At 37.0% G+C, this 24,761-nt stretch overlaps 1 protein-coding gene and 1 long non-coding RNA gene across 4 annotated transcripts in view; one reads left to right on the forward strand and one right to left on the reverse strand.

The window, feature by feature from the left end:
* LOC148075773 (uncharacterized) overlaps positions 1-16,635 on the forward strand; it is a 24,146-nt gene extending 7,511 nt beyond the window's left edge. The window contains exons 2-3 of the long non-coding RNA XR_015711846.1: positions 14,760-14,863; positions 16,177-16,635. This is a non-coding gene — a long non-coding RNA (uncharacterized LOC148075773). The remainder of the gene's footprint in view (positions 1-14,759; positions 14,864-16,176) is intronic.
* dock10 (dedicator of cytokinesis 10) overlaps positions 1-24,761 on the reverse strand; it is a 59,153-nt gene that overhangs the window by 5,101 nt on the left and 29,291 nt on the right. For all 3 annotated transcript variants that reach the window (XM_087795430.1, XM_087795429.1, XM_087795431.1), the window contains exons 4-47: positions 24,360-24,442; positions 22,928-23,000; positions 22,498-22,632; positions 21,006-21,140; positions 20,731-20,917; positions 19,385-19,470; positions 19,093-19,176; positions 18,864-19,016; positions 18,561-18,794; positions 18,358-18,480; positions 15,791-15,873; positions 15,592-15,714; positions 15,431-15,510; positions 14,891-15,078; positions 14,752-14,817; positions 14,592-14,684; positions 14,395-14,518; positions 14,168-14,289; positions 14,005-14,088; positions 13,257-13,349; positions 13,027-13,145; positions 12,743-12,812; positions 12,257-12,370; positions 12,123-12,194; positions 11,902-12,048; positions 11,284-11,367; positions 10,467-10,563; positions 10,313-10,345; positions 9,970-10,148; positions 9,014-9,130; positions 8,758-8,875; positions 8,553-8,674; positions 7,762-7,876; positions 7,629-7,695; positions 7,505-7,552; positions 5,337-5,447; positions 4,180-4,292; positions 3,999-4,114; positions 3,527-3,664; positions 3,268-3,450; positions 3,093-3,203; positions 2,163-2,378; positions 2,037-2,094; positions 769-870 (exon numbers count right to left, since the gene is read on the reverse strand). In XM_087795430.1, the coding sequence (XP_087651556.1) occupies positions 769-870; positions 2,037-2,094; positions 2,163-2,378; positions 3,093-3,203; positions 3,268-3,450; positions 3,527-3,664; positions 3,999-4,114; positions 4,180-4,292; positions 5,337-5,447; positions 7,505-7,552; positions 7,629-7,695; positions 7,762-7,876; positions 8,553-8,674; positions 8,758-8,875; positions 9,014-9,130; positions 9,970-10,148; positions 10,313-10,345; positions 10,467-10,563; positions 11,284-11,367; positions 11,902-12,048; positions 12,123-12,194; positions 12,257-12,370; positions 12,743-12,812; positions 13,027-13,145; positions 13,257-13,349; positions 14,005-14,088; positions 14,168-14,289; positions 14,395-14,518; positions 14,592-14,684; positions 14,752-14,817; positions 14,891-15,078; positions 15,431-15,510; positions 15,592-15,714; positions 15,791-15,873; positions 18,358-18,480; positions 18,561-18,794; positions 18,864-19,016; positions 19,093-19,176; positions 19,385-19,470; positions 20,731-20,917; positions 21,006-21,140; positions 22,498-22,632; positions 22,928-23,000; positions 24,360-24,442 (4,999 nt within the window). The remainder of the gene's footprint in view (positions 1-768; positions 871-2,036; positions 2,095-2,162; positions 2,379-3,092; positions 3,204-3,267; positions 3,451-3,526; positions 3,665-3,998; positions 4,115-4,179; positions 4,293-5,336; positions 5,448-7,504; positions 7,553-7,628; positions 7,696-7,761; positions 7,877-8,552; positions 8,675-8,757; positions 8,876-9,013; positions 9,131-9,969; positions 10,149-10,312; positions 10,346-10,466; positions 10,564-11,283; positions 11,368-11,901; positions 12,049-12,122; positions 12,195-12,256; positions 12,371-12,742; positions 12,813-13,026; positions 13,146-13,256; positions 13,350-14,004; positions 14,089-14,167; positions 14,290-14,394; positions 14,519-14,591; positions 14,685-14,751; positions 14,818-14,890; positions 15,079-15,430; positions 15,511-15,591; positions 15,715-15,790; positions 15,874-18,357; positions 18,481-18,560; positions 18,795-18,863; positions 19,017-19,092; positions 19,177-19,384; positions 19,471-20,730; positions 20,918-21,005; positions 21,141-22,497; positions 22,633-22,927; positions 23,001-24,359; positions 24,443-24,761) is intronic.

The raw sequence follows: 24,761 nt of genomic DNA on the forward strand, positions 1-24,761 counted from the left end.
AATTATTATTTTAGGTGAAGTTATACTTTTCCGTCCCTTTCTAATATAAATGCCTATATACTATATTTTATATTTACAAGGTATGGAGGTTATTTTACGAGTGGTGTTTTTGTTTGGGTTTTGTTTGTCCTCCCTTTGGTTGCAAAGCTTTACTCCGGGTAAAAAACTAAAAATTGTCTGCAGATGTAAACTGGTGTGTGAATGTTAGTTATTCTCTGTGAGGCAGGATGATACTTGTATGCTTCTCACCCTTAGTAGCTGGGATAAACTCCATCACCCCACGGAACTTATGAGGTAATCAGTGGTAGAAGATAAATGAGGAATAATTGTTTATTTTACTATATAAATACAATAATAATAATAATAATAATAGGTAAACTGTATTAGAAACACATTTTTTGCATTTGTTTTTATTTACATAATAATTATTGTTAGCTATATTAAAATGTTGCATTGTACTGAAACATCTTATCATATAAACAATGTAAAACAAATGTATCGTCATAAAATTACCCAAAAGTTGAACCTGTAATTTCTACAACAATAAAATAAAACATTCAAAGTTCAGTTGTAAACATGACTTGTGATCATGCATTGTGCTCCAGTGGCAGCAAGTGTGGACACGTGCAACAGCAACATGGCGTCATTTTGTAGGATATCCTCGTTACCAAATCAAGTGAATCTACATTTCTACGTCAGCATCAAAACCTGGCCACCCCTCTGACTCGTCTCCCACCCCAATCCAGGCCCCACGACTCGTTCACTCACTGTCTTGATCTCGGGAGGAGGTTAGTAAGGAGCTACAGCTATAAACAGAGCTTTCTTCAAGGGACACACTGGACATCCTGGTCTTGTCAGCTCTCCAGTAGCCTGTTCGTGGGAAGTAGGAGGAGGAGCAGGAGGTTTAAAAGTTCACACGCTTTTTGCTTTTAATCACAAAGTCGTGGAGAGACTCATGAAGCAAGAAGCAGCAGACGTGCAACACTAGTGGACACAAAAGTGAAGTGCATGCAGATATAGGAAGAGGAATGAACACACAAGAGGAAATCCAAGTCAGAGCAGAGTGGGAAGTCTTTTCAGGGTCAAAGAGCTTCTTTTTTCAAGTGTCAAACTCAATCACACAAGGGGCAAAAATCTTTTAGCAGTCAAAGTCACGAGCCAAACAAAATGTATTTACCCATCAGGATGTATGATTCTGATTATTTAATTGTTTATGAGGCGTCCCTTATCACATCTGAAGGGCCAACTGTGAAAACCCAACTCTCTTGACTCACTCACATGTTTCAAATGTTAACGTCTTCCTCTCAAAGATGCAGAAAGTCCTTCATCATGACCATGTTTTGAACTTATTACTTTATAAAGTTCTCCCCCGTCTGAATTCTCGGCGAACAAGTGTAGCCCATAATGACTCCCCCTCCAGCCAGCTGTTATCACGCCCTGCTTTGTTTATAAAATGAGTACCTTGGAGGTGGAGACTTCTGGGATAAATGACGTGCTGTGAAATTCTTGATGTTTGACCGATCACACATATTTCAATCTCCAGAAAAAAAGTGTTTTTAGTGGGCGGGGCTTAAGCACATTTTCTAATGTAAATATTTCAATAAAAATATAGTTTTGTACACATAGACACATACTGATGAGTACAATAGAGGTACAAGATCAATTCAAGAGACTCTTAAATTAACACATTAGATGCCCTTTAAACACTGGGGTCTTTATAGTAAGTAAGTAAGTACTGTAAGTAAGTAATTTGTATTTATATAGCGCTTTTCCAGACCAGGGTCACAAAGCGCCTATAGGTCCCCATATCGACATAAAATGGTTTTGCCTCCGGCCATGAGTTTGACACATGTGGATAAGCTTGGCCAGAAAGTGGATTAGCATAAAAGTGATCTCATGAGAGTGAAAGTGAAAAACTGAAAAGAAATTGACTAGAGCGAACTGTGACTCTTGTTAGCAAAGATGAGGAATGTGTGATTTTAAAGACACACGGAGAAGCTCATGCTGTCATTAGAAGCTGATGAAAGAGCACTGACCTCTCCTCTTCAGTGACTCGGCGATCAGAGCAGAGATGTGAATGTAGCACATGGCAGCCTAAGACATAAATACTTTGTCAGTGTTGTCTCTTATAGATTGGTCGCCATAGCTGTTGTGAAAAGTACCTCAGAAAGGTCTCCGTTGCGCACGTGGACTTTGGCCATGCTCTCCAGCCAGGTGCGACGTAGCTCGGGGGTGCTGGCGTACGAGTTGGCCAAACTATATTGCAAGTCCACTAGCATCTCCGGGTCCTTCTCGTGCTCCTTCATTTGTGCGGTGGCCATCAAGACAGTCCTGACTCGCTTGGTGAGGTCTTTGACTTCAGCTGGGAATGATGTGCTCTGACAGGGAAAAGAGTCATGAGTTCCAGGACTGATGTGTTTTTAACCTTTGTGTTTTTAACCTTTTTTTTGTCATTATTTGTTTTATTTGGACAGAAATCACATTCATATTTCATGGATTGGTCTGTCATAAGGCATCACAAACATCAGATCACTCCGAGTTAATTATCTATTGAATTATCTATTCAACCCATACAATGACCAAAAAAGACTGAAAAATATACACAGATTAACACATTTTTAAAAACATAAATAGATTTACAAATATATATATAAAAAAAAGATGAAAATAAAATAAAATAAAATAAAAAAAATGTTTTCATATTGTGCAGGCAGTAAGGAAATAAACAGAGATGCCAAGGTAGCTACTAGTATTCAAATAAACACACAGACAGAAGAAATAAGATGGAGCTTCAAAACATTCCAGTCCTGTCCATTTGGAAATTTAGTGGCTCTCAACATCCAGGCATTACATTGATTGAGTTTGAGGGTAGGAGACAACAAATCAATCAATTCCAGTAGACTCAAGTACTTAACTATTAAGGTAATTTTACCAATCACTTACTCCGGAGGGAGTCGTTAAATGTATTCAGTTTGTTTGTCTAGTTCTAGAATATACAAGGTGTCCTTCAACCAGGTTGAACATGTGGGTGATAAATTAATTAGGATTCTACTATTTAATAATGTTCCCTACTTCCTTTCTATTAAAGTTACCTTAAGTGGAGCGTCTCCGTTGGCGAAGTTGTTAATGATGGCTAAGGACTGTTGAAATCTTGATCCTCCGATGCCGGCATCTGCTATGAGCTGACTGACAGCCTTAATGACCTGGAATGAGAACTTTGATTAAAGAGAAGTGAAAAAAAAAGTAGTTTCAACAGAAATGACAAACCTGTAGATGTGAGCGGACTATGGATTTGCCCTTAGTGAACTCAAAGTTTTTCCTCATGAAGAAGTAAAGCAGGGCAGCAGCCTCCGTCTGTGTGGAGCTGGATCGATGGTTGCAGCATTTTAGGATCTCGTGGCACAGACAACCACACAGGTCCGCTTTACCCTGGAAGAAGGAGCTGGGAAACTAGAGAGAGAGGGTCTTAAATCAATAATAGTAATTAAAAAACATATAGCTAATGTCTTTGTTTTTAATAAATAACCTTTTGTACAAAAAGCCTGAGTCCAGCAAAGACGTGGCGTAGAGTGGCGGTGGACTGGTTGATCTGAAAGAAGAGCAAGTAGGTGTCCAGCACCTTCTTCATCAGTGCATTCTGTCCATCATCCTGCAGCAGCTGCTTCTGTGTAAATAAAGTTAAAAGACGTGAGGAATAAGATTATTTTTTTTAAATATTGCACTTAGAAGCTCCTAGATTACGCCACTAGATGGCAGTAGTGTATCACCACATTTCAAACACAGTACTTGAAGCGCACAAGTTAAAACTATTTATTAGAACGTTTCAAGAAACTTTATTGATATAATACACATACACAAATTTTATGTAATTGAAAAAATGTATCCGCACTCATCCCTCTTAAAAATAAATCCTTCAAGAAACATTTACCAGGAAATGAGGTTGAATTATGAAGTCAGAACCAAAAAAACAAAACCATTTGAGCTGCATGATCAAATACCTTATGATGGTGGACGAAAAGCTCCAATACATCCAGCACCGTGAGTGAGACCTCAGTCGCCAAGTTTGCTTCAACATCAGTGGGACTCAGTGAATCACCATCCTGAACGTTGCCATCTGGAAATGACAGGAAAAATAAAATGATAAAACATCTTGGACATTGTGAGTGTTTAAAGACTCACCAGTCTCCATCATCTGCAGCAGCTTTGGGTTCGTGAGAGCATTCTTGCCTCGGATGATGGGCATGGTTTGAGAGCGGGCATGACGCTGTCCTTCCCGTTCTGATGACGCCATCCTAGTATGAAGGAAGAGAGTTCAAGCCACTGTTTTTGTCTTGAAATAGTGCTGCTTCTGCTAAAAAATCATTCTTAAATGATCTTCTTTGCAATGTTTTTCCATGTAGCTTGTTAATTGAATTCTATTTTATACATCTATCATCAAATGATAGTTTGATATCCAATACAAATTTTGAAAAAAAAACACATTATCCATCCATCATTATAGGTTGTTGTTTGATTTATATTACAAATGTTTAATAATACATTTCAACAACTATATCAATAAAAAATAAAGAATAAAACATGTATCTTTTCAAACTTACTTACTTAAGTTTTATTTTTATTTTTCAATCCTAGTTTTTAAATGAAATAATTAAAATAAATATGAATTAATAATCCATCAGTATAGGTTGTAGTTCGATTTAGATTCATAGTTTTGAACAAGAAACATTTGAAAATATATTTAAATCATTAAAAACGATCTTCACTTGTCAATCACTATAGTTTGAAGTTGATTTCCAATATTTAATTTAATAATAATACACATACATTGAAAAATAATTATATACATTGTTATCTGTCCATTATTAAAGGTTGTAGTTTGATATCCAATCATAGATTGAAGTAAGATGAAAAACAAATTAAAATAAGAGAAATAAAAGGCTTCAAATTCAACATTTTTTCAAGGATCAGCCTTGAGATTAAAATACTAGACATGTGTCAGCCAAGCCATTGAAAGCTTGTACTTTTTCCCATCATACAATTGAGAACAGACACAAACAGTCATACTCAGGATGTGGCTCCCTGCTGTGGCTGAATGAAACAAGTTCTCTGCTAAGCTAACACAAGGAGTGCATGGTCAGCATAAAGCAGAAACACAAACCCACAGACAGAGGGTGGAGAGGGCATGCAGAGTACACGACACGTTTAAAGACACGGTGGTCACTTCAATGACGACATCACGCACGACAAGAATGTTGTTGGTTGAACCTAAATCACAGTCTGATGTCGGACAAACATCGAGGTTGGGGTGCAGTTTTATCCTGGAGGAGGGTGGTTACCATTGAGGGAGGAGGCTGGAGGGTTGAGTGGACTGGGAAGGATGGTTAGAGCCCTTCAGCGTGCCATTGGCCTGGGTGGACTGTGCCAGCTTTAGTGCCGCTGCTAGCTTCCTGTTCATGAGCCAATCACAAATCTAACATTAGTTCTGAACACCGAAGGTGAGTCATAACTTCGGCATCAACATGATGCTTGAGAAAGAGTCAGTGTTGACTCAAACTCTTTGTATTCCATTTAAGTTCAATGAAATACTGAGAGGGAACGTTGACCTTGCAGCGAAGGTCAAAAGGACAGTTCAAAGAAGCTTCTTAAGACAATGCAGTACGAGCCGACAAGCAAAAGGCCCAGCCAGGTGGAGATGGCAAAGATTTACTGTGTGATTACTTGTGTGAAAGTATTAGACTGTTAGTATTCAGAAAAATATTAATGTTTGAAGCAACAAGCACATTTATGTGAATCTCTTCAGGGGCAAACAAGTCATATCTTGACCTTGAGGTACAACTTTACTCTTTAAAAAAAATACATTTTAAGATTCACCAATTCCATATGTTCTCCACTATGATTGAATGCTTACACATCATTTGTTTTACTGATAATAAACTGAAAAAATGGACATTTAGCCAAGTTGAAAGTGAACTACGACTTCGGCACCTCCACTACATTAAAAGATGGTGTTTGTATGAAACACTGAGTTTGACTGTCAGTATCAGTAGTGTTGTCATTGATAACCTGACAATGTTAATCTGAATTTGATTTATATTTTGTTGCTTAAAATTTAATGATTTTTTCTTCCAATTGTATATAGATTTTTGTTTTTTGGATATCATTATATTCAATTAGAAATGGTTTTATTGTGATTAGTTTTATTCCTTCTGACATTGGATGAAGATGAGGTCTTCTAACTCATAAAAACTGACATCAAATGTCTACTCATGGGAAGCAAACGGCCACGAAGTTCAAGACCCCTAGTGTAGAAAACATTGCAATATATTACATTGATTTTCTATTATGTTGTGATACTATCGTGACGAATATCATATTGTGAGGTTGTTGCTAATACTAATCCATAATTATGAGCGGCAGCTAACATTGGTACTGAGGCTCTAAAATGAACAAACGACAAAATGCAGGTCAAATGACGAGCACGGCAGCATGCAATACATGCACACAGCAGCGCAGAATAGAGCATGCAATTGTCGATGGGACTTCTTTTGTCTGTGCAGGTGTTTTGGAAAATGATTGCAAAAGCTCTGGATCAGTGATCGAGACGTCTTCAAATGCTGAACAATTATTTGAATTCCAGTGGAAGAGCTGAAGCGGCATAAACACACTTTTTCTTCGGAAATGTCGATAAAACTATTTAAAAAAAGGTTCTAGTGTGGAATAAGACTCAATAAATGTCTCAGGTGCTAGCTTTCCACCAACAATCCCCACCACACAGCTCGTGTAACGCATCATTCCGGAGCTTCAATGGGTGCCCAGACGGAGTCAGCCGAGCATCAAAGAACTAACCGGGAGACAGACAGGGGTGTAGAGATTGAGAATCCCCGTGTGCAGGTCTTGTGTTACAGACGAATGTTAAGCAGCTAGGAGCCCCAGACAGGCTACACCATGTCGTCTAGAGTAGCTCCCGGCTATCTCTCCCGTGCTAATGCCTCAGTAAAGCCGTGTGTTCGTACTGCCTTTTGTTGGCTTACATCTGAGAATCTTGCTGCTGAAAGGGAAAAAGGGCCTAATTTAATTAGCTGGGTGGAACAAGAAGATGTCGGACTTTTCTGGTGCCAATGGCACTGCTCCAAAGAGCACACACACACACACACACACACGTGCATGTTAACAACCCCCATCCTTTGCCTGCCAACTACAGTACAATATCCAGCAGTGCTCTCAACATCAAGATCCAGGAGTTTCACCCCCGCCTGCCCCCCCCACTTCTTCCTCTTTCTTCCATCCTTGAAGCCGTCAGTGCTCTCGCATACAGCACACATATTAGTATTTTCTGCTCGACTGTCGCGCTCATTCATATGTATCCATTGACTGCACTTGCAGATATAAGCATGTCTGCATGAGACAATGAATTATACATGTGGGTGTGGTCATGTTGTTGTGGCGTTAAGAAGCTGTTTGCAAGCATGTAACACGACCGCAGAGAGTGAAGACGCACAATTACCTGGCTATGTGTCGTTTCCCTAGAAACCTGAAATGCTGAAGACATAACCTGTTGAAGAAAGAAAATGTCACTAGTGAGCCCAAACTAGTGAAGCAAATATAGTCGAGAAAGAGGGAAATCTTACTCTAAAATGTTGAAGAAGTCGGAAATCTCCTGGTGTACGGCTCTGTGCCAGTAAGACACCAGGACATCTGGAAGATTATAGTAAATATTATCTACAATTCAGAAATAATTAAACGTATAACAGATTATTTTACCTTCTGATATTGTTTTCATGATGTGCAAGAAGCACATCAGCAGGCTTCGGGTCTCTGCCTGGTCCAGTTTGTCACAGCGAGAACCGTAGCCAATCAGGGACTGCGGTCGCGCAAACTGGCAATAAGGGTCATTATTTAGTTATTTTTTAAATTTTACTTTAGATATTTAAATTAAATGTTATGCATTTATTTATTCTAAGAAATGCTAGTTTAAACAAGACATGTATTAACAATTATAACAGTGAAAATAAAATTGTTATATAAAGGTGATTTATTTCTAAAACTTTGCTTTGACGTAAGTAAAGAGTGAAAAGTTTTAGAAATTACATATAAATGGCAATTATACCACAGAATGAGGCATTAAATATGGGGCAAGAATTGAAAAAAAGGTCTAAACCTTTTAAACACTGTCATAAGATAGTAATAGACAATTCTTTATTCATCCCACAGTTGGGATGTGTATGTTGTAACAGCAGCAAGTTCAGAGTAGGAAATACATTAAACGTAAACTGTACATAATTAACAAATAAATCAAAAATAGATAACAATAAACTGTTTCATACAGTATTAGTGAAACTATATTTATGTTGTCCTCTCCTTTACAGTATTTTTATTTATTCTTTTGTTTAAGAGAAAAAGTGTTTAATGTCTGTGAATACATTTTTCTTTTTGCCTTTAAATCCACAATTAGCAATATTTGTGTCCACCCGAAAATAACTGCATTCAGATGAAGTCTTGGTAGTCATTTTAAATCGTGGAATAATGAATCCAAATATATATATTTTTTTAACCTTTTCACATCCGTCCATTTTCTCACTGTTCCTGTCACTGTTGCTGGGGTTGGAGTCCACGCTGATGAGAGAGCCGCGAGAGTCTGTCTGGTTGCCCGTAGCAACGGCCAGCGAGGAGAAAGCTATCAATGGGAGAGCAATCATTTGTAAACGTTCGCACTCTATTATGGACACACAAAAAATGAGCAGCTGAAGCGCACTATACCTGTGATGGAGTTGAGCACTTCTTTAGAAAACGAGGCATCCACGGAGTTGCCATGGCGAATGACGGGCACTGGAACTCCAGCTACTACGCCTCCAACACTCAGGTCGTCACGCGAACCCTTGATATAATAATTTAAACAATAAATGTATTTCTTTCAATCTTGTCCTTTACATGCATTTTAGTTCATTTCTATACAATCATCTCAAATCATAAACATGTTTGGTGTTGCACAATGAAAAATATCAAAGCGTGATACCTGGTCGCTTGAGGTAAAGTATATTGGGAAAAGATCCCTGAGGAAGAATCGTGGCATGTTGTCCAGGATCAAGCCATAAAGAGGGAGGTAGAGGGAGGCAATCTTTGCCTGCTTCTCCTGTTGAATACAGTATAATGCAGTTTTTAAAGGGAGTTAAAACATTTTAATAAACATTCTTTCCTCATTGACAGTGACTTAGTTAACTCAGGTAAAATAAATATAAATTTAAGGAAGGTTTAATAAGTAAAGGGATTATCAACTCCCAGTTGAAACATTGTTTAACCCCAAAGATGACAGAGGAGAAAGTGGTTAGTCTTTAAACATTAGGGACCTGTATCAGTAAACATTATTAGCTGTTTTGAGATACATTACTGTGAGGTGTTTTGAGAGCTAAGTGCACGTCTTTTTGAACATGATTAGAGGTTTGAATTGATAAGTGGTTCAGAGATTGCCATAAGGTGTACCATACAATCTTAGCAGGTGTTTCATGACACAGTGTTGTATGTTGTTTTTATAGCTCAGTAGGTTTTGTGCTCATTTTATGAAACCTCTGAGAAACAGTTCATGAAAATGCAACTCCTGCACTTAAGACGATGCTATCGACAAAGGTCATGTTGTACACAGGAGTGTGTGGAATATAAATCTCAAAAAGAAATCCTCCCTTTTTTTCTTTGTCTGCTTTCGTTAAGTCTACATTCACATTTACTTTGGACTGAAGTTCAACAGGACTACAAGTCCCTTCTGTTGTGGTTGGCAATATTTAATATTGAGAGCAGATTATGGCATCTGTGGGATCTGGATTCTTCCAGACTTTCATTAAAGTAAGATGTGCAGCTTTTACAGCTGCTGCCAGCAATCAAACCTAAGTCAGTCTGTGAGGGCGTGACTCATGACTGTTCATACCCTGTCACTCTTTCATGTGGTTTCCACTAATGCAAACTCCGTTTCCTTCCTACCTTAGTGGCATAGCGTGCATCTAAAGAGTGCTTGGCCATCAGAGTCTTCAGTGTGGCCAGAGCCAGGTGCCTCAGGTCCTGCTCATCCTGGAGAGCCAGGCCCAGTTCTCGTAACAGCAGGCCAGTCAGGAAGTGCTTCCGGCAGAACTCTCCGGTGAGACTGTACTCTGGCACCGACACTAAGGTTAAAGAGACAGATTTAAGTGACAGCGTTGCTTGTATTTACTTTCAATCAGGACGTTAATTTATCCAAAACCGGACCAGAGAAATCAAATAATAAGTGTGTATAGCTCAGTGAACTCTTACTTCACAAAGAAATATGAGAATGATGGGACATATTTACCATGAGTGTTTTGTGGCTCAGGTGATGCATGATCTGATTGACAAGGATAAAAGTGGTAAAACAAAAAGACAGAGAGGGTGAAAGAAAGTGTGTTAATAGATGAATGAGCATGAACGATTACATAGGTTTGTGGGGAAAGGTATGAGGTGCTAACCTGTGATCCTTGCCGAGGGCAGCGGCAGACTGAGAGGAATGTAGTGTTCATGGTTGCACACGTCTCTCAAGAATTCAAACTTCAGTTCGGACAACACCTTTGAAAGGGAGCAGATGAATGAGAAGAGGTCTTACAAAACACCTGTAATCATGCAATTATTAAATGATTAAATAAGCGAGAAAAAGTAGTATGACCGTAAAGTATGATTGTAGCAAACCAACAATTTTAATTCATTTTAATATTTATTTACTTTTCAACTCTAAATAGACAGTGGTAAAGTTATATATACTTTTTTATTTAATTTTAAATACATTTTATTAGAAAATAATTCGAAAAGAAGAATAACAATTTTTAATATGAAAAAAAAGCAGGCTAAAAATAATAACTTTAAATAAACATTAAAATAATAAAATAAATTCAAATTCTGTGTTTGCTATGATTGTACTTTTAATCGCACCTCAAGGTAAAGGTAAGATAAATACAGTCAGGGGACCACACTTTGCCCATGTCTTAAATATTGACGTATTCAGGATAAACACTACATAGTTGTTTCACTGAAAAAATTAGAAAGGATTCATGCAGCTCATCTGACCTTGTAGACAAATTACACACCATTGTTTTTCCTTTTTATCAAGAAATTGATTAACTTGATTCCTCCAGAGCTCTACTTTAACAAGTTCTCGTGACCGTTTTACGAAGTTATATTAGAAGAACTGGACTTTATTTAATATTAGAAAACACAAGGAGAAGTGTTGAATCAACTTTATTTATAGCCTGACAAAAGAAATTGAATTGAAAATGTAGATGTGATTTTTACCTTGCTATCCGTCGCCGTTATCATGTTGATGTAGTTGCTAATGAGTTTGAAGGTGAAGCCTCTGTCCATGAGTGTGAAGCAACGCTGCAAAAAAAAGATGATACATGTCATTTTAACATAAAACACATCAATGTCAATGTTTTTGCTCAGAGAAAAATAATTTGCCCTGTTTATATTTTTTGTATCCGGACATTAAAAGATGTTTTCACTTGCTCTTGTCACAAAAAAACATGTTTAAAATGAATGAGAGCTTAAAAGAAAAACCTAGATAGTTGTAGAACAATGTAGTCAATGTGTATCTTTGTAGACAAAGATACACAATTTACTGTAAATAAAGTTAAGAAGTGACATAATTATGACTGCAGGGATGTAAAATGAACATTCCTTATTTAAATGGCTGCATTCAAACATAAACAATAAGGTTTCTACAGTAAATAATCATGTAATTTATTTTTTCACCACAGGATTCACCTCAATTAAATGTAATTATCATTTCCAACCTTCTCGAAAAGTATTTACTTACATTTCATTTAATACATTTATAAAGTAGAGAATGATTGTATATAGAATTAGAAACATTTATAAAAAAGTAATTTAGTTAATTCAGTTTTTTCTAACCTTTACAAAAGCTGCTACAGCCAAGTTTGCACTGCGTGTCTCCTCTGTCAGCTCTTTGTTTTTCCAGAAGATGTGTTCAGACATAGTTTCCACCAGAGTCTCCACACGGTTCAGGTACGATGAAGGAAACCTCTGGGGTCTTGGAAGCTGCGTGAAAAATTGGAATGTTAGCTTAAATAAAAAAGTCAACTGTTAGTGACGTTTATTTGGAGACAAATTACTTTGACTTTGTCGCCGTCCACCAAATGTTGGGCCATGGACTTCACGATCAGTTCAAAGAAGAACCAGGAGAACTAAGGAAGGAATACATTTCAATAAATCATGTGATGAATGAATGATGTTGTTTTATACAAACCTTTAGGACATTCTTGACTGCTGTCGGATCATTGCTCTTCAGGTCGAAGGTCATTCCTTTGGCAAGCTCCTCGTGGACAGTCCTGAAGCCGTAAGCCTCAGACTTAAACACAAACTGCAAATAATACACAATTAAAAGCAGCACAATGAATCATAAATTGCGATTGATAATGAAAAACAAAGGCATCTTGATTGACAGCTAGTTTATGAAAAACACTAACACGCACCAATCGGTTGCTATGGAAACTGCGCTTCCATTAGATAAGTCCTCTTACTTCAACTGAAGTGCCCCTTTTTTTCTCCCCTTTTGTCCACAACTCTAAACCAACTGTGTTTTCAGATTCTCTTTGCTAGGCCTCTGTCTGATTTTGTGGATAAACAGACGATCTTGTTTTGTTTGTTGTTGAAAACAAACAAACACAATCAATCTCTTCCAGATGCATAAACAAGCACATCTTCCCTCTCTGATTGTTCTGTTGGATTGTACCTTAATGTAGGACTGCAAATAGTGATCCAGGTTTTCTTCGTGGCACTTTGCTACAGTGTGAACCAGCACTCTGAAACACAACATGTGTACGTACATAAAGTGTCACGGCGGATTATATTGACTGTCGAACATTGTAAATATTTCATTTTTTAAATTTTACATTCATTTCATTCACAGTAGTCTAAATAATTAAATACTTATTTATTTGCAATAGCAACATCTTAAATCACCAGTATTTTGAATTAACAAGATAATGAAGCACATCTTGCAACACAGCAGATTACCTGGTGGTGGCAGTAGTGACCTCATCGTTGTCGTTCTGAGTGAGAACTTTGAACATTTGATTGAAGAGAACGGGCAGAAATCGGATGATCACCGGGATTCGCTCCATGCTGAGAAGACCCTGGAGGCAGACATTTGTTGGAGTAATAAGCATCAGTAGAAACAATAATACATGAAAACTGAATCAACAGAAGGTTTCGGTTTAATGCCAATGTAGATATATTTTTCTGACCTTTAAGCAGTTAAGGAAGTTGGAGGTAGGTGGTGACGAGAGGTCCAGCTCTCTCTTCTGGCACTGCTGGAAGAATTTGTTCAGGTGGGGATCCTGTAATAGAAGTAACATCACATTAGATTAGATCCAACTGACTAGAATTTTTTTGGATCCCAAAAGAACCACTTTTTTCTGTTTAATTTTGAATCACAAGGGGAAAAAAACACTGTTTGAGTGACTTTGAAATAAAGCCCATAAGAAATATTGTTATAAAAATATGTTATAGTTAATACATATTGATATTCAAAGCTTGGATATGATTATGTCATCTTGTATAAAGTTAGTTTCATAGTTGACACAATAACCAATAAAACATTAATATGTGTCAAGCATTATAATATATATTGGTTATTTCGATTAGCTACATTAGCCTAGAATTTCATTGTAGCAGCACTAGAAAAATACATGTTATGAGTTAAAATATTATGTTAAGGTATCAAAACAACATTTAAACATTATAATTTGCTGTTAACTTATTAGTACCATATACAGACTAAAACTATCAGCAAGGGATCATTAGCAGCGATACACAACAACAATTTGAATTTAACAAGATATTGTTCCTTCACTTATCCTCACCATAAAAATGTAAAGAAAATATATAAACAAAGCTCAGCATCAATGGGTTATAAAAACTTACAAAAGTCTTTACAATATGGATATGTCTATCTTCTCATATTTAAGTAAACTAAAAAGTCTAAGGTCTCACCTGAGTATACACTGTTGACACGACATTAGTTGACACTTTGAAAATGTTTTTCCCACCGTCAACCCATTTGACATCTGCTCCATTCTGTTATGACGGAAGATGAAAACAAAATTTAGCTACAAAGCTTTTTTATTCAAACTCTACTACAGATGTCTGATATCACCTTGGTGTTGTTAGCTTCCTTGAGCCCCAAATATCCAGGTGGCAGGTTACAGGAGACCGACATGTTAAATTCCTGGGATGATAGACGTCCTTCTTTAAGGAGTGGGAGCCATGAGTAGCCCACTGTCAATCAAATCAAACAATACAACATTAAGTACAACTTCCTTACTTCACCACTAACTCACTAACCAAGTAGGTGGTTATGAGGTCGACTTTTTCGCTGCTCACCTGGAGTCTCTAAGGCTTCTTTCCTTTTGGCGTTTGTCTTGGCATTGATGTCACAGGTCACATGGTAAAATGAAAAAAGAAGATGGTGCTTCTCGTGAAGTTGTGTGGGAAGCTCAATCTTCACCTGCAAGTCCATGTTTAACGTTAAATATGTGCTTTAATTTAGTCAAAAGAAAAAAAAAAGGTGATCTCTTCACCTCATCGTAGAAGTCTGGGCTCTGAGAATGATGCAGCACGGTGGAACACGCAGCTGTTACGAAAACTGGATCTCCTGGCTTTCCATAGATGCACTATTAAAGTAAATACAAATATAAGATAAATATATATTTAATTCATAGAAAAGACTCTTTTTTATACCTTCACAGGTTTCGTCGATTCTTCATCTGAGCTTCGAAATTCCACATAGACTGCAAGATTTCGGGCCTTCAAAAAAGAAAAAAAGCAACTTGTCACAATAAAATTACACCAGGTATGTAATAAAAAGAGCTTAAAATACCTTTGCAAAGCTTTTCTGGCTGTCATATTTGAGGTGTTTGGGGTAAACGTAGATGTGGTTTCTATAGACTCTGTGTGGCTGTGTGAACTTGGTTGAGTCCTGGACAAACTCCTCCACCTCCACTGTCGGTGGATGTTTGCTGAGATCCTCGAAAGGCTTCACTGGTACATACGAAGACGTGACACAGTCTGGAAAGAGTATTTTGACGCTTATAAAATAGATTTATATTTTCAGATTGCACAATGAAGTAGTCACATTTTAAATTTCAATTTCCAACTTAAGTTACATTGCATATTTAAAAACCTCAACTTACCTGTTGTTCAAAAGAGTTTTAAATGGATGTAGTAAGAATGAATGTTAATCTTAAATTGCATCATGATAACTATAAACACTTTAATACTATTCTAAATTATATCGACAATATTAATTTAGCAGAGGAATAAAATGAAAAATAAGGCAGACTGACATTTATTTTACGAAATGATTGTATTTGTATATTATTTTATGATGAATTCAAGAGATTGGTAAAAGCCGTCTTACTAGGATGCTCCAGTGGAATATAATCCACAGCAATGTCCAGAGTTCCCGGCACAGTCTGCAGCTTGCTCGTCTTCTCGGCTCTGCACAGGATCACACGCAGACTTATCAAGGAGGAGCAAAAAAGAATCTCCTCAGCGACAACGAGAACTTATTCTTCTCACCGCCTGTACTCTGACACGAGTTTCATCAAGTCTTCTGTCGAGATCTTGTTGCTTTCCTGTTTGAAAAGAGGAGAAAAGCGGGAATCCCGGTCCAGAGCACCATGGTTGTCCTTAAAAATGGATCTACAGACAAAAACAACTTATTAGAAAATATAAACATTTTACTGGGAAGTGTCTGACACTGGACGTTTCCACTAACCTGACAGACCAAGCGAAAGGCATCCGGTATCTTCCTAGTTTATTGCAGAATTGTTTGTTGGATTTAATGATTTTCTGAACAGTCTGTAAGAAGATAAGTAGGACAGAAACATGACGTTTTAGTGAAATTATAACATAAGAAACTGAAAAAAAAACAGATAATATACTTTGATATGTGTGTGTAGTTTTTGCATCTATAAAAGTAGCGCTCCCCAAAAACTGGGCCTGGTACTAGTTCATGAGGCATTTGTTACCGATTTGTACAGAAAGAGAACATCATTATTTAATTATTTTGTTTATTTTTACTTTCCAAAGCTGAGTAGTCTTGTGTTTTCACTTTTATTTTGTTCACTAACTTCCTTTTCTCTCCTTTACCATTTTCCCAAGAATTCTTATGGCTCACAGCTGGACCTTATCTACAATCAAGATCCTCACCTACTTCAACCACCTGAGTCCAGAGCTGTGTGCCGGATCAAAGATTTTCCTGAGCTGGTTTGCAGTCGTGCTTATTGTTCCCTTCCGTGGATTATTATTGTTGTACTTAGTAGTGTTTTTGCCTCTATGTCTGAGTGCTTTGGTTTATTCATGTTTCTGAGCCAGTGTTTTGACTTCAGTGTTTGCTTTTCTGTTTTCAAGGTTCCTTGTTTCTTTACTTTGTTCTCTTTTTTGCCGGTTCGGGAGACGCTTTGGTTTTAAGATATTTAGAGATATTGGTCTCGGTTTTTTTTATTTGTATTTGTGAAATGTTTTTGTCTGGACTTGCTATTGGTTAAATAAATAACCTGCACTTGGGTTATATATTGTGTAACCTTGTGTATAAATATATATTGTGACAGGTCTGACTTTATTCACAGCAAAATGCTTGTTATGATCAAGTTTATATATATATATATATATATATATATATATATAAACAAACAAAACCTTTTAAACTAGCAAACTTTATATGGGACCATCTTGTTAAGAGGTTAAGTTTTTCAAGAGTCTTTATTGTCATTAAAACATCATTATCAATGTACAATAACAACATTTTTTTAAGGATTTGGCTGACTTTATTTTTCATGTGCTTAAAATATCTTTATTTTTTCTTTATAATTTGTTTTTATTATGTTTTTATCTAAAGGATCGGTATTGGAAATAATTAGGATTCAAACCGTTCCGAGTACAAAAAAGTTGGAGCCCTTTGCATTAAAGGATCACAATTCTATTCTGCTTTAAGCACTATATAGTAATGCCAGTGAAGACAAGACAAGAATTTCCACTCATTCAAGATTAAAATCACCACAATGTCAGAGTCTAATTCAGAACAGTGTCTGGCAAGATATCTGGTGCGTCACTTAACTTCGCTTAACTTAATCAGTGCCAATTGAATCTCTTCCAGTGGGAAACCCCTCAAACATCATCAACTACATCTTGGAAAAACACACTTTTTTAAACTATTTTACCCAATTGTCTCAAGGGAAAATCTTTTTGAGACAATTGAACAGATTTAAGGTTAAACATTTAAACAACAGTGTAGATATATCAAGAGAAAGGGCAAGGGTGGGATCATTTTGGCAAAGTTGATGCCAATATCTCTTTTAATGGAGCCTATTTTGTGACAGAAAGATTTATACATTTCCAGTTTTGGGTTACTACTACTATATACTTAATTCTTTGTGTAATTTGGTAATTTCTAAAGATATATAATATGGAAGGTTAAGATGTGTGTAAGTAGTTTGGTCATTAATGCATCATTCTTATTTCATGACACACAAATTATAACATGAAATGTTCACATGATATAAGTAAATGTTCACGTGACACAAACAATGTTTACATGACACACATAATGTTCACATGACAAAATGTAGTACTATTGCTTGTTAGGAATAAAATACATATGATCTAACTTAATTATTTTGCATTTACAAAAAATGCAATACACAAATTTGAAGATAGTCTTTTTTGCATATTAGTTTTAAATAGTTTTAGACAGGAACTACTAAGTAGTAAATATCGTGAGCTCTTCAGTAGTGTACACAGTAAACTGGAAGCACTTGTGATATTTACCCACAGTACTTCCTGTTTGTGTAGTATTATAATAATTTCTATTTGTATAGTGGCTTTCTAGACCAGGGTCACAAAGCGCTTTGACAGTCATGCATTCCCCCATTCACACATACTGATGGGAGTAGGCTGCAACACATGGTGTAGGTGTCTTGCTCAGACACTTTACCCTGATCAGGGACACACGGCCCTATGTTAGCCTTAAACTTCTGCTAAAAAAAAATCTTAAAATATAGACTTATTTAAGTTTTTCCGGAACAATTCCCCATGTCGATGCTTCAATACAAGATGGACATTACAGACAACCACTATGGAGGTATTTAGATGTTTTTAACTTTTTGGACGAAGATGAAGATGAGCGTGGTGCGTAATGAGGGTGATTAGAAAATAAAGTTTTAATTTCGGATGAACTATCAATTTAATGATAATGATAATAAAGATTAAATGATTAAGATTAAATTACCTTTTTCCCGCAACATATAAATGTTATTGTTGTGACTGTAAAAAATGACATCTGACCTTGCTTGAGTCTGTGTTCTTGATATAAGGTTCTGCTCCACAGGCAATATTTCCCATCAGCACCTTCTCCACCTTTGCCACCAGCACTATGTCTGTGTGTGGGTTGGTCACTGAGAAGATAGCCTGCACTCAAGAATAATTTTAGATGTTTATAGAAAAGAAAATGCAAATATATTTTTAATGTAACTGAAACAAAACTTGACCTGCGTGGGGAAGCAAAGCCAGTGGTCCAGGTCCAGATTGACATCTGAGGACATATTCTCTCCAGGAGAGCTCACACCATTCTCAACTCCAGGACCCGAACAGCTGGTTCCATTGCTGACGACCCCCAGCATCTGACGGACCGCCTCCTGGTTTAGATCGACGTGGAAATCAGCCGACACCTTTCTCCCTTCTCTGACATCCATGAGGGCCAACGACACAAAGAAAGGCTCAATCTGTTTGGATGTCAAAGGAGAGAATCGTGAGTTCCATATAGCTGATCATCTCCGTGAGTGTGTACTCACATTCGTGACGGGTCCAGTTTCGTTCTCACTGATGCAGCCCTGCAGCATCAGATTCAGGGATCGACAGGTCACCATGAACCTTCTGCCCAGCTTCTCCTCAAAAGGACGCACGTGAGCATGTTCACTTGACTTGTGCTCTGGACTCCTTAACACCTGAGAGATATTTGAGAGAGTTGGTTAACAAATCAGATGGAGCACTGGGATCAATAATTGATGAAGTAATCCATACGGGAGTGTCTGGGTCCAGAGAGAACAGATTTAAGCGCTCTTCTCTTCTCGCCGTACGAATCTTCTCATCAGTCTCAGAGATGTACTGTTGAGTCCAGCAGAGAAACAGTTGAACTGTAACACTATGACAAGTCGTCTGAGTACTATATACTATATACTAATATAACACATTTCATGGTTTATTTTGGAGCACACTGAGAAGAAAACAACGTCTACATTTCTGGAAGAGACTGAGTCTGGAGGTATCATATATTGCAAAGGAGAGGAAATATTATAGAAGCTGATTATCAAACCTTTGCCAGCTCTGGATTGATGCCATTCTCAGTTTTATCCTCACTCTCCTGCAAACAGCAGTCACTCAAAGAGAGGTCAAAAACATCTGAAAAAAAGGAAAAGGACAGAATTAAGTACATCTATGACACAGGTCAATATGAACATGTAACAAAACGGTTAATAAAGGTGGTTAAAGTTGGGAAAGATGCTGTACTATTAAGGGCTGTCAAGAGTATCTAAAGTGAAAAAAATATCTATAATAAAATGATGTATCCGGATACATTACTCATACTATAAGTTTCGATATTACCGCCCCCACCTGCCCAAGAGCCAGTATATATTGTTCTAATTGTTTATTTTAGTTGTTTGTTTTTTTTGCACTACCTCAGCCCTGAAAAGTGTTATCATAGTTGCAGTTTCTTTTTTATAAATATTTGGTCTTTAAAATGGGTATTTTTATTATCCTTTTGGTATCGAAAATGGTATTGAGTACTGAGTATTGGCATCAAAATGATATGTTGTATTGTTACAACCCTGCAATTAAATGAAATTAACAATATAAGCCCCACAAAAACCTCAAACCTCCAACTTTAAAGGTATAATACATAATATTCCAAATATTGTTTATGTCAACTCAGCTTGTCACACAAGTGTGACTGCAATCCTTTGAAATCCGTGCATTTGTTTAAAAAAAAATGAAGGCTTATTTTAATCTTCCTGGAGGCTTCTCAGAACTATCTCAGTACTTCGGTCAACATTGTCAAAGCAGTAGATATAATGTTCTCCTACATGAACAATGATTCATTAAGGTTAAACCATTAAAGAAACTATTGAAACAAATGTTTAAAAATGCTACATGTTGTTGCTTCAAGTAATTAAAGGTTAAACTGAGGACAAACAACTGCATAAATCAGCTTGAAGCAGATTGTTGCAGGGGCCATGCTTGAACAAAAAGTGTTACTAATAGCGGGTCACCAGCAGGATTTATAGAGGCATGTTCACAGACCACAGAGCCTTGGAGACTGGACCTGTTACATCACTCACTTTTCACAGTGCCAATTCTCAACGCTCTGTCAGCGGGTCTTACATTACAAGCTGCAGCTCCGTGCCCGACCTCAGACGTTTTTTAAACCTTTCCCCGAGATGTTAAGTTTTCTAATAACAAGGTTCGCTTACAGAGCTAAGGTGGAGTCCCTGTTTCACGTCATGTCTCATTTCCTCATGTGGATCAGGCCCACGCTAATAAAAAAAGTCCTCATGATTGCTGTGGCTTAATAAAATATATTGTTTGTTTACGCCGTTAAACAACAGGGAGGTTATTAAACTTCTTCTCGTGCCCCACTTTCTAAAAGTCAGAAACTTTTACCTTGCCGATGGTCGGAAAGGTCCAGGCTCTTCCGGTCTTGTGTGGGACACTCGGGGGGGCTTATTTGCAGGATGCGGGTCAGCGTGCTTATCCACTCCTCCATGTCCTGCTCCGTCTCCGCCGCCAACACAAAGTACGTGACCTCGTTCATCTTCAGTTCAAAGGCGTGTTTTCTAAGGCGATTATTCTGAAGAAGAAAATAAAAAAGGTAACGTACCTTCAAAAACTGTATCTTCCTTATTGCAAATGAAAACATTGAAAGCCAAATTAAATACCTGGACTACGCCTGTACATGAGTCCAGGAAGATGCAACCTTTGGGTTCCTTGGAAATCTTTTCATCCTTGTAGAAGTTCATGATGTAGGAGTTGTCCGTCAGCTGAGTGAGCTGAAAATACCTCCGCTTGAATGACTACAAGACAAAAAAAAAGTGTTAAACATCTTTACAAACATGATTGGTTTTATTTTGCACAATAGTTAAGTCGTGAAACTCTGTAGCTATTATTTTAACATCAGTCCTTAAAGTTTGTTAGTGTCACAAGAACACTAAACTACTTTACAGCAGAGGTCAGAGACACTGTCTTAATATGGCCCTTACTCGAGATCGGTTGATGAGGATTCATTAAACAGCTGATGAGGTATCATTATACAGTGTCTTCATTTTGAAAGACAGCTAGATATCGCTCTCTGTTTGAAAACGATGCCAGGTTTTACTGAATTAGTAACATTAGTAGAGCCAAAGATAATACCAGAATGACATCTAGGGTTTTTTTTCAAATTGAAGACACTGTATCATGATACCTTATTGGCTGTTTCATGAGGCTTCTTCATCACATCTCCAGCTGTTAAATATGGCATGGATTGTAAACAAATGCATATGCAGAAAAATTAAAGGACAACTTTTCAGTGTGATTAGTAAATTGGTCAACTCACCCTTAAAGAACAACTAATGTGTGTGTTTTAAGTGTGTCTTAAATAGATATTGGTCCTCTATTGTACTCATCAGTATGTGTCTGTTTGTACAAAACTCTCTTTTTATTTAAATATTTACATTAGAAAATGTGCTTAAGTGGTTTACCATAACCACGCCCAGTCTTCTGGGATTGGTCAAGCATTGCTGTTTGTCACGGTGTGTCATTTATATATATACAGTATATTATGAAGAAATAACTTAAAATAGGAGCATCGACATAATGACAGACTTTTAGTCATGAAAGTTGGGTTTTCACATGAATTGCAGTTTAAACATGAAATCGAGAATTGGAAGGTCAAAAGTCCAAGTTAGAGTGACAGAACTTAGATATTTTACTGCCTATTATAGAGAATATAAGCTCTTTATTTACCATTAAAATCTTAGTAAATCCAAAAATGAATGATTACCATCTTTTCCAGAGATATTTACAACATTAACAGTATCCAAAACTCTTAAAGTGATGGATTCATAAGGATTTTACTCAGCTGCTGTGTTGTGCCAACAATAGCTTCTGGCTGGAACTTTCTGCCTCTAGTAAAAAGTCTTGACCTCGAGAGGAATGACTGTAAATCTGAGGAGTAAACTAAACGCTACTTAATCTAAATCATCTATAGTTTGAGTTCTATATGGTACAAATGGATGATGGTTAAGTAGTTCAGAATCCATTTATTATGTAAAGTATGTGACCTACACAAAAGTTCAGTCTTCAATAAGGGTCATTCATTTTAAATGTTATTATCTGGACATTGATTTGTCGTAGAGCAGTATCATCGAGGGAAAATAATGACTTCCTTACCCGAACAGTGATGCTATTGTTGACAGTGCTGTTGAAGTTCCCTTTGTACAGCCAGCCAGAGCGAAACACACCGATCCCTCCCCCTCCTCCAACTCCGCCGCCACCCCCTTTGGATGAAGACAGGGATGTGGTGTCCTGTTGAACACCGAAACATTCAGTCAAACATACATTAGCTTGCCACTTCTCCCTCTGAGACAGACAACAAATGATCAATACGGAAAAAGGAGACTTTCTAGACTCTTTCTATACGACAACAGCCATTTGTCCGACGAATTACACTCATATGTAATAACCTGTAATGACCTAGACGCTCTTATGGAGTTCTATTCTAACAGATTTACGTCTGCGATAAACAGATTTCGACATGAAGCCCAGGAAGTAACCAGTAAGTACTCTAAAAAGCATCTTTCCACAGATGGCCATTACCGACCTCATCCTTGTCCACGTCCTCATAGTCGATCTCAAACGTGTGTGAAGGAAGCTTCTCTGCTTTGTACAATTTCCTGTCGAGTCATTAAGAAAATGAAAGTGGAGTTAGTTAAAAACAGATCAGGAATAATTAAAAGCCTATGTGGAGAAAAAAGGAAACATTCCAAGGGTTCAACATGGTTAATAAATGCAGGTTGCTGCTCTGTCATTCCCTTTCAGGAGTCAACAAAAGACGGGCTAACTTGATCCCTCGCCATTGACCGCCCTGGCTGACCCGTTTTTGTGGAACCGAAATGTCACCGTGAGACGCAGACAAAAAGGCAGCAGGTCCATGAGGCTGCGCTTTTCCTAATGTCATAAAAACGGTCTGACACAATTATTGAACAGAAAATTCTGGACCGAGAGTGTATAATACAGATCAAAGCTGTTTGTGATTGGTCTTAAAATGGAACAGATGTTCGTTGTGTGTGCAGAGCTGTTGATGAGTTCTGACTAAACTTGCAACTTAAAGCTTTCTTTCTATAAAGCATGTTTGCGATAAGCATTAATATAATCTGCCACTATTAAATACTTGTTATTTACAATAAAATGACAAATAAAAACTCACCACAGGACAGAGAAGAAAACAGATTTTATGTGCTTCAAAATCTCAAGGCACTTAAAAGACTAAATTATGTTTTATATTCTGGACCACTAACCTTGTCTATAAATTGTGTCTTTATCTTTTCTTTTTTTTGTAAAGAAAAACGTTCCACGTTTCTTGTCAATGAGGCATTCATGGAATTCCTTTTTTGAAGGCTATTATTTTTTAATCTCAATTAACACAAAAGTAATATGGAAAAGTTCAAAAGTCATGTGAATGGTTGGGAAAAATACAGCCGCTGCCCAGGGGAACACATTCCTGTGGTCCCGAGCAGTTACTACATAATGTTTTGGCTCTCTCTCTAGAAGTGGGAAATGTTGATAAATACCTGTTTGACTGAACTGTTATCAGATTGAGTGACTGACATTGAGGGCTTATGATAAAGCCAAGATGTTTGTCAAGCCTTCCCATTCAAAACCACAATGAAATGAATTTCCAAGCCGTCATTTTAAATCAGTGGGAAGAATATACGCTATCTGATGTTTTTTTATTCAATTAAAGTTGACTCATGAAGTTGTATAATAATATTTTAGAAGCAGCGATAAAGTATTTGATAGGTGTTCAACAAAATATCTTTTTTAATGTAAATGCACATTGTTCTTTTAAAATAAACTGAACTGAACTGAAATCAAACTATAATGGGTGAAGTACAGAACCTTGGTAAAAAAGATAACACATTATTTTATGTTGTGTTACAAAAGTACTAAACACTAAATGATATTTAAAAGAAAAATACATGGGTATTAAACATAAACACAGTCAATGAAATATATAATATGGAGTAAAATACCTCGGCAGTAGGCGATAGTCTCCAGCGTAGTCGTCATACTTGAACTGAACCACGTTTAAATCGGAGTTGTAATACTTGCAAGCCTGGTGGAAAAGATTTGTCAGTGAAAGTAGTTCCAAGAAAATGATGGTAGTGTCTGAAACCAGGACTTATCACAGAAATACAGTATATCAATCAAACGGATGATAAGAAATGTAACATTGGAATGTGGAGCAAGAATGAGAGGCTTTATTTTTTTGTCAACTTTATATCACAAAGGAAACCTTTCAAACTACAAATAAAACAAATTGTATGTAACAAATTCAATAGCAGAAACTCAACAAGCTAATAATATGTATTTAGCTTTTATATTGTTAGCATTGCTAACTTAGCGAAGTTGCTAATGAAACGGTTCGTCAAAAC

This window comes from Callionymus lyra, chromosome 7 (genome assembly GCF_982586985.1).
Source record: "Callionymus lyra chromosome 7, fCalLyr1.hap1.1, whole genome shotgun sequence".
Classification (NCBI taxonomy): domain Eukaryota; kingdom Metazoa; phylum Chordata; class Actinopteri; order Syngnathiformes; family Callionymidae; genus Callionymus; species Callionymus lyra.